Source organism: Micropterus salmoides, unplaced genomic scaffold (assembly GCF_014851395.1).
Source record: "Micropterus salmoides isolate LMB-PRFRI ecotype aquatic unplaced genomic scaffold, ASM1485139v1 Ms_hic_scaffold_15, whole genome shotgun sequence".
NCBI lineage: Eukaryota > Metazoa > Chordata > Actinopteri > Centrarchiformes > Centrarchidae > Micropterus > Micropterus salmoides.
The window spans coordinates 7748429-7764675 of record NW_024040596.1 but is presented as its reverse complement, the minus strand read 5'-3'; the positions used below and the strand labels follow the sequence as shown (position 1 = coordinate 7764675).

Here is a 16247-nt window from a genome sequence, read left to right as displayed (position 1 = left end):
ACAAACTTTTCATTTATAAAGCAAAGATGTCCATTCATCTTCAAAGCTGTGTGGTGTTGGATCTCATATCGTCTGTTGCTGCTTAAAAGACTCTTTCTTTCTTATTTATATTTTATTTATTTACTTACTTTTGTCTGCGTCTGCAGATGTAAACACCTGCTACCACCATCACTATCAAGATTACCAGCAGGACCAGAGGCACAATGATAGCTATGCTCCCTGAAAGACAGACAGGGGAGAGATGGTGTGGAGAGATGACTAACAATTGAAAGGAGCTGAGATGGGCTCAGATAGTGACACAGTGTATGTAACCATGCCTGACCGTGGCTTCCTTAAACATTTTTACTTTTCCCTGGGCTTGGTTGCCTGCACACTTCACTCCATTTACAGAGCAGCTGTCCAGTACATATGGGCTATACAGTTATATTTATGTAAATGCATAGATTCTATAAAGACATTAATCATTTTGCAAAATATTGGTTAGAAAATGAGGACTAGAAGAAGTCCCAAAGGTAACATGGTATGTAGAGCTCAGAATAAACATTATAGTATAGTTGCTGCTTTTTACCTGAGATATTTTAACGTATTACCTAAAATGTATTTGAAGACAGAACAGTGACATTACTGAAATCTGATGGGTCAATGACAGCAGCTCCTCAAACTCAAATGAGGTAAACCGGCTGAGTGAAGGTTTTATAATAAGGCATCTTGAAATTCCCAATACTCACCTCCACTGGTATTGTCTGACCTGCTGCTTTTAGGGGCGGGTCTCTCACACTGAGTTCCTGCCCAATTGGCTGAACATCTGAAGGAGGTCAAAAGAGAGTAAAAATAAACCACCATTAGAATACCTTTCCTAGCAGAAAAACTGCTGAGAAAACACATTTACAAAATGAACTACATTATGATGTGACCGTGGCTTACATATACAACACATTATGATTCGGTCTTGCTATGAAGTGCTTTGATCCAAGACAAACAAAACACCACCTGGAGAGAGAGCACTATGTATATACATGTCTTCATAAACAGTGTGTGTGAATTTACATGTGGAGTATTCAGTGTAGGAAAAAAAAATCAAAGGATGACAGCGGGACAACAAGTCGTCATCTCATTTGTGTTCCAATGGGATCCGATGGGTGTGATGTATGACCCGTGTTAGAGTAGGTGATAACTAATTTCACACAACTGACGCAGATGGGCCTGTAAAGCCATGAGTGATCTGGTGGGTGCGGCTGGATGAAATGAAATTACTCTGAATTACATGCACTCTAAAAAAACTGAACATCAGGCTATCAAAAATAAGAATCCAGCCCCTTACATATGGGAACTGTATCACACCCTCGTAGAACGAAATGTCAAAGCGACCTGAATATTAATGGGAAATAAGGGGCAATGGGGAGTTTGATCTCCTTTGGGAAGTGTAAACCATCTTCTTAATTCCATAAGAAATGACAAAATTTTCTTAACCTGTGTCGAAGACATTAAAAGATATTCACCAATTACTTCAGCCTAGTGAATTATACGCATATGTGATGACTGGTCAATAACGAACATATTCAACTTGCCATCATGCACAGGTTGTAAATGCACAGACTGATGCCCACATCACACAGACAGTGTCACGTTTTAGTTTCCCTCACGATTCTTGTGTGCTGGGTGACGACTGCATGAGATGGGTGGATGGGTGGCAGTGAGGGGCAGCAAAGGTACAGAGTCATGCAGCAACTGATAATGTAATAAGTGCCACACCAGCTACTACCTGCACAAAATCTAACAAAAACAGTAATAACTTTGTTCTAAGAGAAGGTTTTAGTATTAATATGGATAAAAAAATAGAGATGTCTTACTGTCCGTAACTGCTACTACTACTACTACTACAAAAATAAGTGATATAAAAGTAATAGTTTGACATTTTGGGGAATATGCTTAATATTCACTTTCTTGCCAATAGTTAGATAAAAGGACTGATACCACTCTCATGTGTAGATGGTAAATATGAAGCTATGGTCAGCAGCTGGTAAGCTTAGCTTAGCACAAAGACTGGAAACAGCTAGTCTGGCTCTGTTCAAGGGTAAAAAACATCAGCTGGCCAGCACGTCTAAAGCTCACTAATGAATATGTTATTCACGTTTGTTTAATCCATGCAAAAAGCAGTTTAAAAAAACATGTTGCAGGGGGTTACGTGCTGAAATATTTATTGGTCTTGGAGTCACCTTGAGGTTGCCAGACAACTAGCGGAGACTCCAGGAAGTCTGGATTTAGTTGCCTTCGGCTTCCCCTTCCCCCTTGCAGTCTTTGTGCTAAGCTAACTGACTGCTGGCAGTAGCTTCAAATTAACTGTACAGTTAAGTTCAGTAAATAGCTCCTATTTAACTCTCAGCATGAGCACAAGTAAACATATTTCTCCAAATGTCGACCTATTCTTTTAATGCACAGTAGGCTACTGCTTAATTAGTGATTAATCTAAAGAGGTTGTGACATATTTTACATGCCATTAAGGTTAAATCTGTGAAGGAGCTAATTTATCTCAGAGACTTCCTTCTTAAATAAAGGTTACCTAAAAAAAACTAAAATAATACAAAGGTGATATAATAATAAAAATGCTGTTACTTAACGACAATAAGTTAATGAATACTTTATTATTACAAAATAATGATATTAGATAAAATGAGTGAGTGAGAAAATATTTTTCCTCCTGGTCAAATGCTAAGTACAGCTGTGAACATTGCTGGTAACAATATGGCAAAAGCTCAGAGAAAAATAGTGTTTTGCAAACAACTTAGTTAGCTAACACTAACACTGCCCTGGCTGTGACAACACACATTGTTTAAAACCTGAATCTTTCAGTTGACTATTTTCAGTCATGTTGAATTACTTTTTGACTTTATCCATCACTTATTACATGATAAGTTGCTACAAGGCGGCACTGTGACAAACAGCCCATATACTGGACTAAGGCTGAAATGGAGCCAGATGGAGTTGGGGTGGGGGTGTGGACAAAGGGGGTGAGTAGGCTCTGAATACAGCTGGAGAGGTGAGAAGGACCTACTTGCAGCGTGGTTTGTTAAGAGCTGTTAATGTGCACATCCCCTCATTCTGACAGAAGTAATCGCAGGGGTTGGCCAGCTCATCACAACGTTGGTTCTTGAACCCTGACGTGCAGCTGCAAAACATTGTGTTGGGAGTGATAAAAGGGCCCAGAGAATGTATATTGTTGAACTGTTGGCTGCTTGATGAATGGAGACTGACACACTAATCCCGTTCAGCAGCTTCAGTTATAAGACGGAGTAAGTCAATTTTGTGTCCGCATCCAGCAAATTAGCAAAATAAATAATATGAACACAAATCAATTTCACTGCTCACCGACTGAGGTATATCTGCAAGAGAAGAGTCTGTTAAATTGGTCTCACCTCTGACATGTGTATTTCTTTGAGAAATAAGGTATGGGATTGTAATAAAAAGACTAATAACAAAGATTTGTGGTCAACTGGTTACCAACAAAATATAACAGCACAAAAACAAAACATTATTTTCAAAAAATACCAACTTTGGATAACAAACAATTTCCAAAATATCAAAATGTATAAGATGTCATACAGGTACATTTTAGAGTTTACTGTAGAGTGAATATCACATCATACTACAAACAGAAAAACACAAAAAATAATATAAATAACTAAAATAACTAAGTCTTTTACTGTCTTATACTTGATCACATTCATATATAGAGAGCTGAAGTGAAACTGGAACAAGTACGAAAAGCTCAATGAAACTCTCATTAACATTTGTAACAATGCTAATAACAAAAAATCCTCTCAACAGCATACGTCTAGTTTTTAGTGGCCTTTAACAAACACCATTTCCCATAAGCCCTAGACCTTTGCGGGCTAAATGTCATGGATTGACTAAGCTAGCCACAACTGAATGAGTTGTGGCTAGCTTAGACACATCTTCAGTTTTCTGACACCAGTCATTACAGCACAAAATTGGAAAATGACTTCAGAAGAATTTTAAGAATATGAATGAAACCAAGTTGCGATGAAGATGCAAGTACCCACTCTTCCGTGGTTGTAGATTTTCATGTTAGTTATAGTTTCTTCTGCACTCTTGTAATTATGAGCATAGATATTCATTATGTATTTATGAGCACATGTACTAACTTTTTTGGCTTTATTTGACACTGATCAGTGAAGACGTAGACAGAAAATGGGGAGAGAATCTGAATCGAACTGTTGCGCACACGCAGCCATGTGGCATGCATGTAACCTGCATGTAACCCTTGGGCTACCAAGGTGATCCAGGACTGGCATCAACTTTGTTAAAATCACAATGGTTTAATTTCCTAATAGCCACTGCTAAAGTGGATGCCAATTTGTCTTGGAATATAACTGACAGTAGACCCCATGAACAACCTTTATTTTTTAGAAAGACTGATTAATGAAAGGTTGAATGAGAGATTGCATTGAGTAACAGAAGCTAGTGGAACAGAGGTTAGCCCGGTCATGACTTCCTAACTTCCGTTCTCTATAATTTACAATTTGAAAACCAATATTGAAAATTGTTGTGACTAATTGAATTAATTCATCCCTGTGGATATGCATCAGTTTAGAAAATGTTTAGAATATTTCAAAGTGGAGTATTTTACCCAAACCTTACTGCTGTATGTCGACTCTAACTAAACCAAACTCTAACTAAACTCTATTGCTAACAATAAAACCATATAATGTCATTTAATTTTCTAAGAATATGGGACTTGTTCAAACTGTCCACTGGATACTGTTTACTAGTCCTTTAAAAATATATATATATATATATAAATATCATAGCTGTGTGGAAATAATGTTATTCCAGAAAAAAAATTTAAGTAAAAAGTGCCACATCAACAACACCTTTTCATGGCTTTGGACTATGAGTGCTATTGTGCACTCATAGTCCAAAGCCAGCTTCTCAGTTACAGCATCAGAGCTAAGTAATACGGTTGTGGCCAACTATTGATTGGTGTAGGTTTATTGCTCTAAGTGGCTAAAACAACTGTTGAAGCAACTGATAATATTTAAATAATTCTTAGCGAACGATGGTCAGGGCTTGGATGTTTACCATAGATGTCTTTACTGCATACTGATGCATGGAAAAACCCAACCTTTTTCATTGTTTAATGCAATAATTATCACTACAATTGAAGCAGCTCTGCCCTGCAAGGTTTTTCGCTTTGGGAAGGCTTGATGAAATATACATTTACTCAGAGTATTAAGGTCAAACATTATGATTTCTTGACACAGACATATCCATCATCTCACATAATCTCTGTTCTTTGCAGCAAATAATAAACCACATTATCAGGATCTGTTAACCTCATCGAATAAGATGAGAACATTTGCATAGAAATTGATTCTATCCCCTGGAATTTGTGAGTGATGGCGACAAATTTCAATTTAACTATAGTGGGCAGTTAAAAGAACAGAGAGTTGACTTTTGAAATGGATTTCCAATTTCCTCCTTGGAGATGTTGTTAACACAGCACTGCATGTGATTAACGCTGAGGTGGTATTAATCTATAGGCAGCACTTTGACTCGTCTTTCACAATGATTTCCTTGTGTCTGCCAGTCAAGCTTCTGTCTGGTACAAATTTTTGCCGTTGAATTTCATGACATGTCCTACCACTAACACATACCTCAGCTTCTTTTTTTTAGAGAGCAAACTTCTAAAACCTAATACTGAAGGGAGTCATGAGAAGCCTGACATCAGCTCTTAGCTGCAAGAAGGAACAGTGTGATATGTTCAGAATGGCAAGCTTTGAAGGGGTTTTGAAACCATTTTTATCTGCCTAAAAACCTTAAGCCACAGTAAGGTGTCACACAGCATAAGATGGTGTACTGGTACTCAGCCCCCTGCTGTGCCATGGCCTCCACATAGTGACATCAAACCTTCCCTCAACTTAAGGATTTCTTTCCAGAGGAAGACATGTATCTTATTCTGTTCTCCAAGCAGGGAAATGGTGCCCCTTGGTGATCTTAGGCCAGGCTTTCTGGGCACAGAGACGACATTTGAATGGAAATAGTGAGAGTGTGGATAATAGTAGAGAACGTTCATTTTTAGCCCCCACTTTCCTTCACCCATTAAGCAGTGACTTACTGACAGAAAGGCAGGTTGGTGTCTGGGTCCAGGTGACAGGTGCCTCCATTGTAGCAATATCCGTCACACAGCTGACAGCTCGGTGCTATTCTGCCATTTGTGCAACTGGAGGGTGAAGAAATAATGGATGCTAGCGACAAGCACTACTAAAAACTATACTTTTACAAGAAGCAAAAACGACTCAACAGTTTTGTCAAACATATGCATAATTCATATAAAGAAGGAGAGTTCATCTGGCTTCTAATTCACTGACATTACCACAACCTAAATTGCTGTTGGGTGAGTGGCCCAATACATTTTTCCAGTTTAATGAAATCAATTCCTGCGGATACAGAAACTGAAACCAGAGAATACACTGTAGACCTAATGCTTTTCAATCAATGATGAGGACTTTTGCATTATAACAAAGAGGATGAGGGACAAGAACAGTGAGTAGATACCAATCACTCACTTGCAAACCACATCTCCTGTTTCCTCGTTAATGAGGCATGGAGCTCCGTGGCATCGAAGACACTTGTCCACCTCACACTTGTTTCCCTCAAACCTGGCAGGACACACACACTCCACATAGCCACTACTGGATAGAGTGCAGGCCTTGGAGTTCACACAGTAGTGATGACAAATGTCTGTTTCACATTCAGAGAGACAAAGAGAGACGGTAGCATGTAATGAGAAACTGGGAACGTACAGTTAAGTTGGGCTTTAATGGGACTTAATTATCCACATCAAATGACATCTTAGCCACAGATGAAAATGTATTACCCCCTCGGGCAGGACTAATGATGTGCTGTTGAAATTGTTTTCTACCAAACAATTATTACAAAACAATGAAAAAGAAAATGCATTATCACTTCAGCACAGAAATGCCCAAAGGTTGTTTGATTGGAGTACTTTGATTTTGTTTATCTGCAAAGAGAGGCAGATGTGGTGTTTGTGGAAAGAAAATACTTTAGGGGGTTGTTTTTGTTCCACTCTGTGTATGAACTTTTCAAATGCTTAGTTCTATAGATTTAATGTGGCATAACTGAATTCAAATCAATGTTTTGTTCTGATTGTTTTTGCGGCTATACTTGAAAGGCTAATGTCAATCATATGAAGGCCTAGTGCATGACAATAAATCATTTGTTGTGTTTGTCACCACCAAGTAATAGGTGCAGGACTCACGGTAAAGACAACGGTCCCCAGTATATTCGGCCATACAACGGCAAACTGGCTGGTTCCCCTGAGTGACGTCGCATGTTCCCCCATTTAAACAGTAGTTGTCACAAATCCTCCTCTCACAGAAAGGCCCTGAGAAACCAACAGGACAGCGGCATGTAGGCTTACCTGGACAAAAAAAATGAAAGATTAAGAAAGCATGAAAAGACCAAAACTAACAATGCATTGGTCCTACTCAGACTCATTTTGTCTGTGTAGCCAAATCCTAATAAAACTTATTCCTCTGTGCCATAGACCATCATTGTTTTTCACAAATTCTCGCATTAACATATCAATACACATGCTGCTGCACTGGGTCATGTGTTCCTTCATTACAATGAACATGGGCTCTTTAGTTTAGTGTCTATCACACATATACTATCCTGCTGTGATTAGTCTTTTGTACTTATGACAAAAAATAGTCCCCTACAAATGCACCTGTTTGAGTTACATTTACTAAAATATAAATGGCCCAGCTGTTTATTACGGGCTCTTGTTTGAAAATGAAACTTGTGACCCATTAAAAAAAACACTTTCCTTTGTCTACAGGGAATACATGCTTATGCATTATGCATACTTATGCTTATACAGCTCCAGTGCATAACTGCCCGTCAATCTGTCAATCATAGCTACATGTTGTATGGAAATTATACTCCCACAGTCATCAAGACAGGTGTTAAATAGAATCAGTAACAAAAACATCCAGTACTCTTGTGTGAGCAAAGGCAAAGGTCCATCCGTCACTTTTAGACACATTCATATATGGGTAAAGGTGACTGCAGATCAGCACCTATGGAGAGACACTTAGGTGCCATTTTCTCAGATAAGTCAGTCTCTTGGGGATCCCAAATCGTTCCCAGGCCAGACACAATACGCATATAAGTGTGTTCTGGGTTTGCCCACGGTTTTCTTCCTTGTCAGACATGTCTGGAATCTCTCTAACAGGAAGGTGTCAGGAAGCATCCTAATCAGCTGTCCAAACGACCTCAAGTGGCTTCAACATCATGGGGAGGTGATTCTACCTAGTGTTTTTTTTCCCTCAGATTTTTTTTTTTCCAACATATTTTTAAAGGCTTACACACACAATACTTGAGAGAAAAGCCCACCCTTTTTCAGGTAGGGTACCTCCACAACTCTCCTGACTGTGGATCGGATACACCCAAACCAATAAAACCCCTCAAGTGACCAGCAATTTCACTGGTCTAAAACGACATGACAATTTAATACAATCATTAATGGTTGCTTGTAATTTGTGTGTGAATGCTCTTTTTCTGCTATTTAAATTTGCACTTTGTAAATGTTTGATGACACTGATTAAACCTACAGGCCAAAAGGCTTTTTACAATGACTTTAGCAGTGAACCTAGACACCCTGCAAAAGAAATTTGCTCTGGCGCCTTGTATGCAACGTCCAAGGTGTCCGACTGGGGACCTTTGTTGCGTGTTTCACCCTTCCCTCTGATCCACATTTTATCTATTAATATAAAAATAGTGATTGTTGGAGTGGAATGAGTGTGATTTATTGTTAGTAGGAGTAGCACATTATCAGCAGGTGGGAATGTTTCAATCAAATCAACTTCAAAAACAGTGCACTCCCCACCATGATTCACTCACATTTTCCTGATGGACAGGCAGGAGCATCACAGCTGATTTAAGGGATGTTCAGAAAAGGCAACAATTGTCGCTGCCCAGGCACGACTGCTTGCATAGTAGACAACCAAGTTGCCATGGATACAGGTTTCGCCATGTAGGTCACACCACACTACTTCGTAATTTCACACTCCACAACTCTGTGGCTGGGATAATCTGGGTTAGAAATGTCCAAGAGACAATCATTCTGCCTCGTCACTTCTCTGTTAACTCAATGGCTGCTGGGGTTATAAGCTTTCTTAACAGGCTGCCCAGCTCTGTGTTTTTAATGTGAAAGCTTAAAACTCCCATGCACCCTGAACTACCAACTGTGTGATTAACACTTCTTTTCTATAAATCTCAAGTGAACATTATTGCATAATTTGAAAGTTGGAGTATGTTTTAGGCGTAGGATAGTTTAGTTAGTGTTACATACAGTATCTCATACTAGCTCAGGTTTGTTGTTGATGCAACATTGCAAGGTATCAGCTTACCACAGCCATGTTACAGTGACATTTTTATAAAAATGCACCAGTATGCATTGTGCCTTGTCTTGGTTTCTGTTTGTCAGTTTGTAAAGGGATGAATTACATGGGAAATCCATGAAGGTGACGCATACATAGTTAAGTCTTTACTTTTGCTTTTACAACTTCACCTGAGTCAGTTTGTGGAGTTGGGGATACACCACCAAATTTTTATGATATGCAGCCTCAGGCCTTCTTTTTGAACTTGGCACTTTTGAAAAGTGCAGACTATTTATCAAACCCTAGCCTACAGATCGAAGGCACACGCTGATCTTGGTTAACTATATTGATTTGTTGTTAAGCTTAATTATTTGGAAAAGGGATCATGTCTTTGGGCACTCTCATACGTTCAGACCATTTATGTGGCAGTATGTCAGTAGACCTTTAACAATAAAACAGTATGTTGACTTGCAGAATAAACCAAATAATTACCTTCTGTGCAGAGCATGTGTTAACAAATGAAGGTAATTCAATTTAAATACAATTTGTTTTGGATCTACATGAAGGTGTTGTTAGGACTGTGGTTTTGTGTTCATGTTTTTCCTGTTTTATGGTTTGGGGTTCTGTGTTTCTTCTGTCCTGCCTTGTTTATTCTCATGTTCAGTTTGGTTCACTTTACCAGTTTTGTCTCATTTCCTGTTTTCTTATCTTAGTCCTGCGTTTTAGTTTTTTATGCCTTAGTTCTTAGTTCTGTGCCTTACTTTATGTTTTAGTGTTTACTCCTGGTCTGTGTACTTCTATGTTTTTATTATTTTAGTCTTGTCTGCTTTGTGTTCTGTTTTATCCTAGTCTTAGTCTGTTCCTAGGTTGTAGTTTATTTGTGTTATTTAGTTTTCTGTCTGCTAAATGTTTGTTTGTGTTCTCTCTCTGGTGATTGTTTATTTGACAGTGTTTAGTCTTGCGTGCTTGTTTCCTGTTATGTTTAGTTTGTCTTCTTCTGTTCAGTCTGCTTGTTTTATGTCCTGTTTAGTTTTCATCTATTGAGTGTTCAGTTTGTGTTTCTGCATTTTGGTCTGGTCCCGTCTGTCCACCTCAATTGGTTTCACCTGCTTGCCTGTGTCAGTACTCTCTGTTCTCTGTGTTTTTGGATACTACCCCATGGATTATACTTAGTTCTTTGTTTTCTTGTGGATTATGTTTCGGTCGGAGTTTCCTTTGTTGGGACATTTGCTGCTGTGCTCCCAGCGTAAGCCTTTTTAGTTTGTTTAATAAATCTTTATTTTGGACTGCAACCTTCTTGCCTATTGTCTGCATTTAAGTCCAAACCTCTACTCCCTGCCACAACACTCAGCCTACCCATGACAGGTGTAGTGAATTGCACATTTTAAAATAATTGTTAATATATGATTACTAATTCTAACAGAGATTAAAACATAAACAGAAAAGGTGATTGGGAGACTATCACTAAGAGTGAATTAGGATCCTTTACAAAACATACTTTTAATCAAAATAAAAATTAAGCTGTACTAAGCAAGGCATTCAAGTTATGATGAATAATGGAGGCAAGTACAGACAATTTTAGATCAGTGCCATCTTTTTCTGTGCACTCTGTGGTTATTAAGAATATTTTTCATTGCCAACGTTTAAGAGGTAAAAGAAACACACACTCAGACAACACAACACAGAAGTTGTGTGTTTTGTTTTTTATTCAAATGGGCTTAGCCAGCCCTTAGCATTTGCATCTTTTTTTTAGCTTTATCATAAATGTGTGAATAGCTATACCCAAAATACACACAGCAGAAAAACACACAACCAAGAATATTTCAGGATGGCATTGTGTATTTCACCTGTACTGCACCACACAGTAAGTCATAGCTTAGAGACACACAGATTTGAATTGTAAATAAATCTTGTAAAATAAATCTCATAAAAACATAGTAAAATGAGAACAGTTGTGAATGTCTATGGTTTAAGTGTTTTTGTTGCCAATAGTTCCATTAGAGTAAACCAGCCAAAGGGCCAGGGGAGCAGGAATTCAATGACAACTTGTGTTTTTATGGATATAATGGGAAAATTTCCAGCCCTTAATCAATTGTGAGGTTGCCTTCAGTCCCTTTTTATCACCACAGTGGTCACTTATTCAGACCAATATTCATTTGCCTCAAAGACATGGGCTCAATGCAGCAAAACCTCTTCGTACATGAAAAAATTAACAATTGCCAAACATGAATGAACGAAAATGTCCTGAGCAGCACTTTCATTTTCCTCTCTGATGTCCACCATAAATAGGAATACAATTCATCATCAACTGTAGCATGTTGGACTCTCTCTTATTCAGTCCTGAAGCCCTATTGCAGTGATCCCATGGCATGTATCTGATTTTTATGATAGACAAACTGTATTTTGTTTAATGAGCAGCAGTCATTATCCTGGCTTCTTTTTTTTTATGTCACGTAGAGTTGTTTTAAAAATCTAAAAAGAATTTGAGATAAAAAGATAATAACACAGATTTTCCTTCAAAATCTGTTTACTTCCTGTTGGGCAGACCTGTTTCCCAAAGGCCAAAGGAAAAATAAACAGATTTCATTGCATGATTTAAAAAGACTGGTGGAGTGTGAAAGCCTATTTCATTGAATAAATGTTTAATCAAAACCATTCACATCACAAATCAAAAGCCCACATTTTTTTTTACCTCTCAAACTGTTTGGCCTAACTGCTATGTCTCACTCAAACTGAAACGTACTGCCCGATTTATAATTTTATTTACTGGATGTCAGTCAATGAATACATCTTAAATGAATTCAAACCACTTGAATTAGACTCTACCATTATTTAATATTTATGTGAGTACACACGCTATACTTTTTGCATCAGGGAAATTGCTCTGGTGAATCTTTTTTTATGATAACAAATGGAAATGGAGATGTTGTGGGTAATTGCTATGATGGGCAGATGATGTTCAGACCTGTAAATCAACCATAACATTTTTAATAGTGGCATACATCCTGATTCAATTCTACGGCTGACATCTCAGCATATTCATATACAATCAATAAATTGTGGGGTAGAACCAGTTGTTCCAGAAACCATGAAAGCATGAAAGAAGACCTTGATATGAAAGAAGGCTGATATTTGAGACTCGTTCGGCAGGAGCATCAATGACAAAAACTGCTCAACTGGCAGATGTAATGTGGCAAATTTGAGCTCATGTGAGAAGGGCATGGAAGTTTAAAGGAAGACAAATGTGGCTGAATGCCATCATGCACTGGATCAGTGTGCAGGAGGAAATGTGCATGAATTCTGAATTGAAAATGTCTGTGGCAGTGATGCTGCAGATGTTGTTTGACAGTATATTTTGAAGCGGACTTACCCAGAGGTGAGCCCATGCAGGTGCCTCCATTTAGGCAGTAGTCTGTACAGTGGTTGACCTCACAGCGCTCCCCTGAAAAGTCAGGCCAGCAGTAGCACCTCCAGTCTCCTTTCTCATTGGCTAAACAGCGGCCTCCATTCTCGCAGGGGGGACGGCACAGTTCACCTTCACAACAGTAAAGCCCATATCACTTACTGTGTTGCAGTGTGTAGCAGTCACTTCAAACAGTGCTATGCTGCTAATGTCAGACAACAACAACTGTAGAGGTGTGAACCTGAATTTTTGAGTAGATGAGCAACACAAACTCCATGCAACCTCAACCTCAACTATTGATGTTTCAAATTTATTTTTGGTGCTATATTTTGTTTCCAATGCTGTTACGACTGTTCAGTTTATGTTGAAATCAAAGACGGGTGTCTACCTATTAGCAACACCATTAAAGATGCTGATATATCATACAACAACAAGCCATCTTAACTGTGGCATGAAATGCAAGAGTAGGCCTACCTGAGATGATGACATCACTACAGGTGCCATTGACCAGTACCTTCCCCTCTGGGCATGAACATCTGGCACCCGTTGGGTTAAGCAGACACATGAAGTCACATGACATTCTCAGGCATGGATTTGATGCTGTGGAGAAAGCACAAATAAAAAAGGAGCCAAGAGGATAATCTGTCAGTCTGGACTGAGATGAGAAAGACTGGTTTGTTTGTGAAAAATGTGTTTGTGCATTCTCAGAGTGAAGCTATTTATTTCAAGTGTTTTAATTTCTGTTTTAATGGTTGTTATTTCTTGAAGTCCAGAGAGGCACAATGCTAAAGCATTTGAACAACTTCACACAAGCCTCATCTTCAGATTCCCGTTGTCTAATTGATTGGTGGCACTTTGAAGTGCTCTTTTCGCTGCCATTTGCAGTGGGTGGACAAAATAACACAAACATATCATGTATCTTGTATATGAAATAGGTCTTGCAGTCACTAATTTAAAATTAATATTTGAATTTAACCCTCTTATGCATGAATTATTAAAAAAAATTATCTAGATTTTTTAAAGATTCTTTTTATAACTCAAAATACGGCTAAATACAGTACAATTTACATCTTTTTCAAAATTCTGTTCTATTTTAAAATTATTTAACTGTCCACGTATGTGGACACCATGCAACAAAGGAGTAAAATTTCACACCTGACAATATGAAATATGTTTTTTATGCCATGGTATGCTATGTATTTACCTCAATAGTTGAAAATGAACAATAAAAAATATATTTTAGGAACACATAGAGGAAAAACACTTGGTTTTGGTGGTATCTAAAACTGAAGTTACATGTATGCGGAAACCCAATAGCATATTGTTATCATTATCTGACTTCATATTTAATCATCTCAGTTTTAACATATCAACATCAAACATGTAACAGATAACATAGTTGTAGTTAAAACTGATTTCTTTACAGTAGGTGAATATAATACTTATTCTTATTTCTTGCAAAGGCAGTCAAACGTTTCCATTTAATCCTGTAATATGTACTTTTGCATTGTTATTTATTTTCATATTTTTGTTGTCTGTCATTTACTGTATATTCATATCGTCTGTTTCACTATTATATCACATCCTGCTGCTACATATAATGTTTCTGTTTGCTACTACATTTCTGAAAAAAGTCACAATTTCTTTTCTTTATTCGGTTTCTTTTATATTTTTATTCTATTTTATATTGCATATACTTATATTTATACTGTTTTTCTTTTACTTGTCTTCTGTGTTTTTATTTGGAGCCTTGCAACACAATCTCGCTCAAATGTACATTGTGAATGTGTCTAAATGTCTGTTTTATTATAATATGTGATCTTTGTAAAAGTAGAATAGATATAATAGCAGGTTACAGAAATCAAATCAATGTCCCCATACGTAGTCAGTTGGTTTTTGGTATATAAAAACATTTTACTCTAAATTTTAATTTATAAAACATAAACCTGTTAATAATACTTTACTGCACATACTCCTATGTACTATCTACATACTACTATTATATCTTGATTGACCTCCTTGAATAAAAAATTTTCACAGATATGACTGAGGCATTTAGCACATGGCAATCACAATTGGCCATCTTGGTTTGATGAGGTCATCAAGCAATAAATACTTGGAAAACAAGAAAGTAACCACTGTTAACAATGTTGCCATCAATCAACTGAGACTGTCCTCAAATGACTTGGAGAACATAACCATAATATAGTAGCCCAAAATTTTGCTAAAATAACTGTCCACCATGCATGAAAGGGTTAAAGCAACCCAATGCATCTAACAGAGCGCTAAAGAGGCCAAATCAACTGTGTCCAAATGTGATTTAGATTTATAGATTTGTAATGATCTGGCTTTACCACCCTCAGTTCCTCACCATCAGTTCCTAGTGTTTCTTATGTTTTCCCCTTTCTAGTGTTGTCTGTGTCCTGTGTGTGTGTGTCGGCAAACTGGCCATGGCAGCTCTACACACCTGAGAGTCATTCCACAATCAACCCCTGCAGTTCATAAACCCCAGCTCTGCACTTCGTACTTTGCCAGGTCGTCTGTTCCCTTCACTAGTACTAGTGCTATAGCCTAATTTGAGAAGAGACTAGTTTTGTGATTTTGCTACCTGAATTATTATTTCCAATTACTTCAGGCTTTTGGCCCTGGAAAAGGACAACTGTGTTTTGCCAATTATCAATAAATCCCCAATGATTTCTCCTTTTAACACTTTCTCAGTGTCACATCTGAGTCCTCTCAGCGACCAGCCCTTAACATTCAGAGGTTATGTTATTTTTCTAATGAAATCATATAATTTTATCGACCCACTTTATGTCTCTGACAGGTCATTATTGGTTACAGCACTGGTCCATACAGTATATACTAAAAACATAAAACTAATCAGTGCTCATATATGTCTTACAGATGAGGATGAACGCTCAAAACAAATCAAAATGGTTGTTAGGGTTTTGTTCAAGATATCAGGCCTTTATGTCATAGCTTTTTGCAGGCTGTGTACATCTTCTGCCCACAGACTACACACTACACGGCTGGCCTAATGAGTCTCTGGGGAATGGAACAGCTGCCCTTTAAGTGAAAAACTGACCAAGACTGAGCTGTCAGATGCACTATAACCATTAACACCAGCGATGTAACAAATCACTAAAGTTGGTCTCCTACAGTGAGAGATTGTGCTGATTGACTGAGTCTCAGGAAATAGATGTGTTTAAATGTGACCAGAGAAATGATAATGACAACGAGAACATAACTACAACTTAAATAAAGTAAACATGTAAAAAATAAACAGTATTTCAAAGAAAATAAAAGTGACAATGAAACTATGAATACAGCCTGAAAACTAACAAAAAATTAATTAGAACCGATATAAATATGACAAATGATAAATTGATAAATTAAAAAATCTAAACCTGTTAGGGGCC

The 16247-nt window shown here is 37.7% G+C and overlaps 1 protein-coding gene across 1 annotated transcript in view; it reads right to left on the bottom strand.

Annotated features, from left to right (window-relative positions):
• lrp1bb (low density lipoprotein receptor-related protein 1Bb) overlaps window positions 1-16247 on the bottom strand; it is a 264366-nt gene that overhangs the window by 4101 nt on the left and 244018 nt on the right. The window contains exons 82-89 of the mRNA XM_038720173.1: window positions 13303-13428; window positions 12796-12960; window positions 7301-7462; window positions 6588-6762; window positions 6137-6241; window positions 3053-3166; window positions 729-805; window positions 129-219 (exon numbers count right to left, since the gene is read on the bottom strand). Of these exons, the coding sequence (XP_038576101.1) occupies window positions 129-219; window positions 729-805; window positions 3053-3166; window positions 6137-6241; window positions 6588-6762; window positions 7301-7462; window positions 12796-12960; window positions 13303-13428 (1015 nt within the window). The remainder of the gene's footprint in view (window positions 1-128; window positions 220-728; window positions 806-3052; window positions 3167-6136; window positions 6242-6587; window positions 6763-7300; window positions 7463-12795; window positions 12961-13302; window positions 13429-16247) is intronic.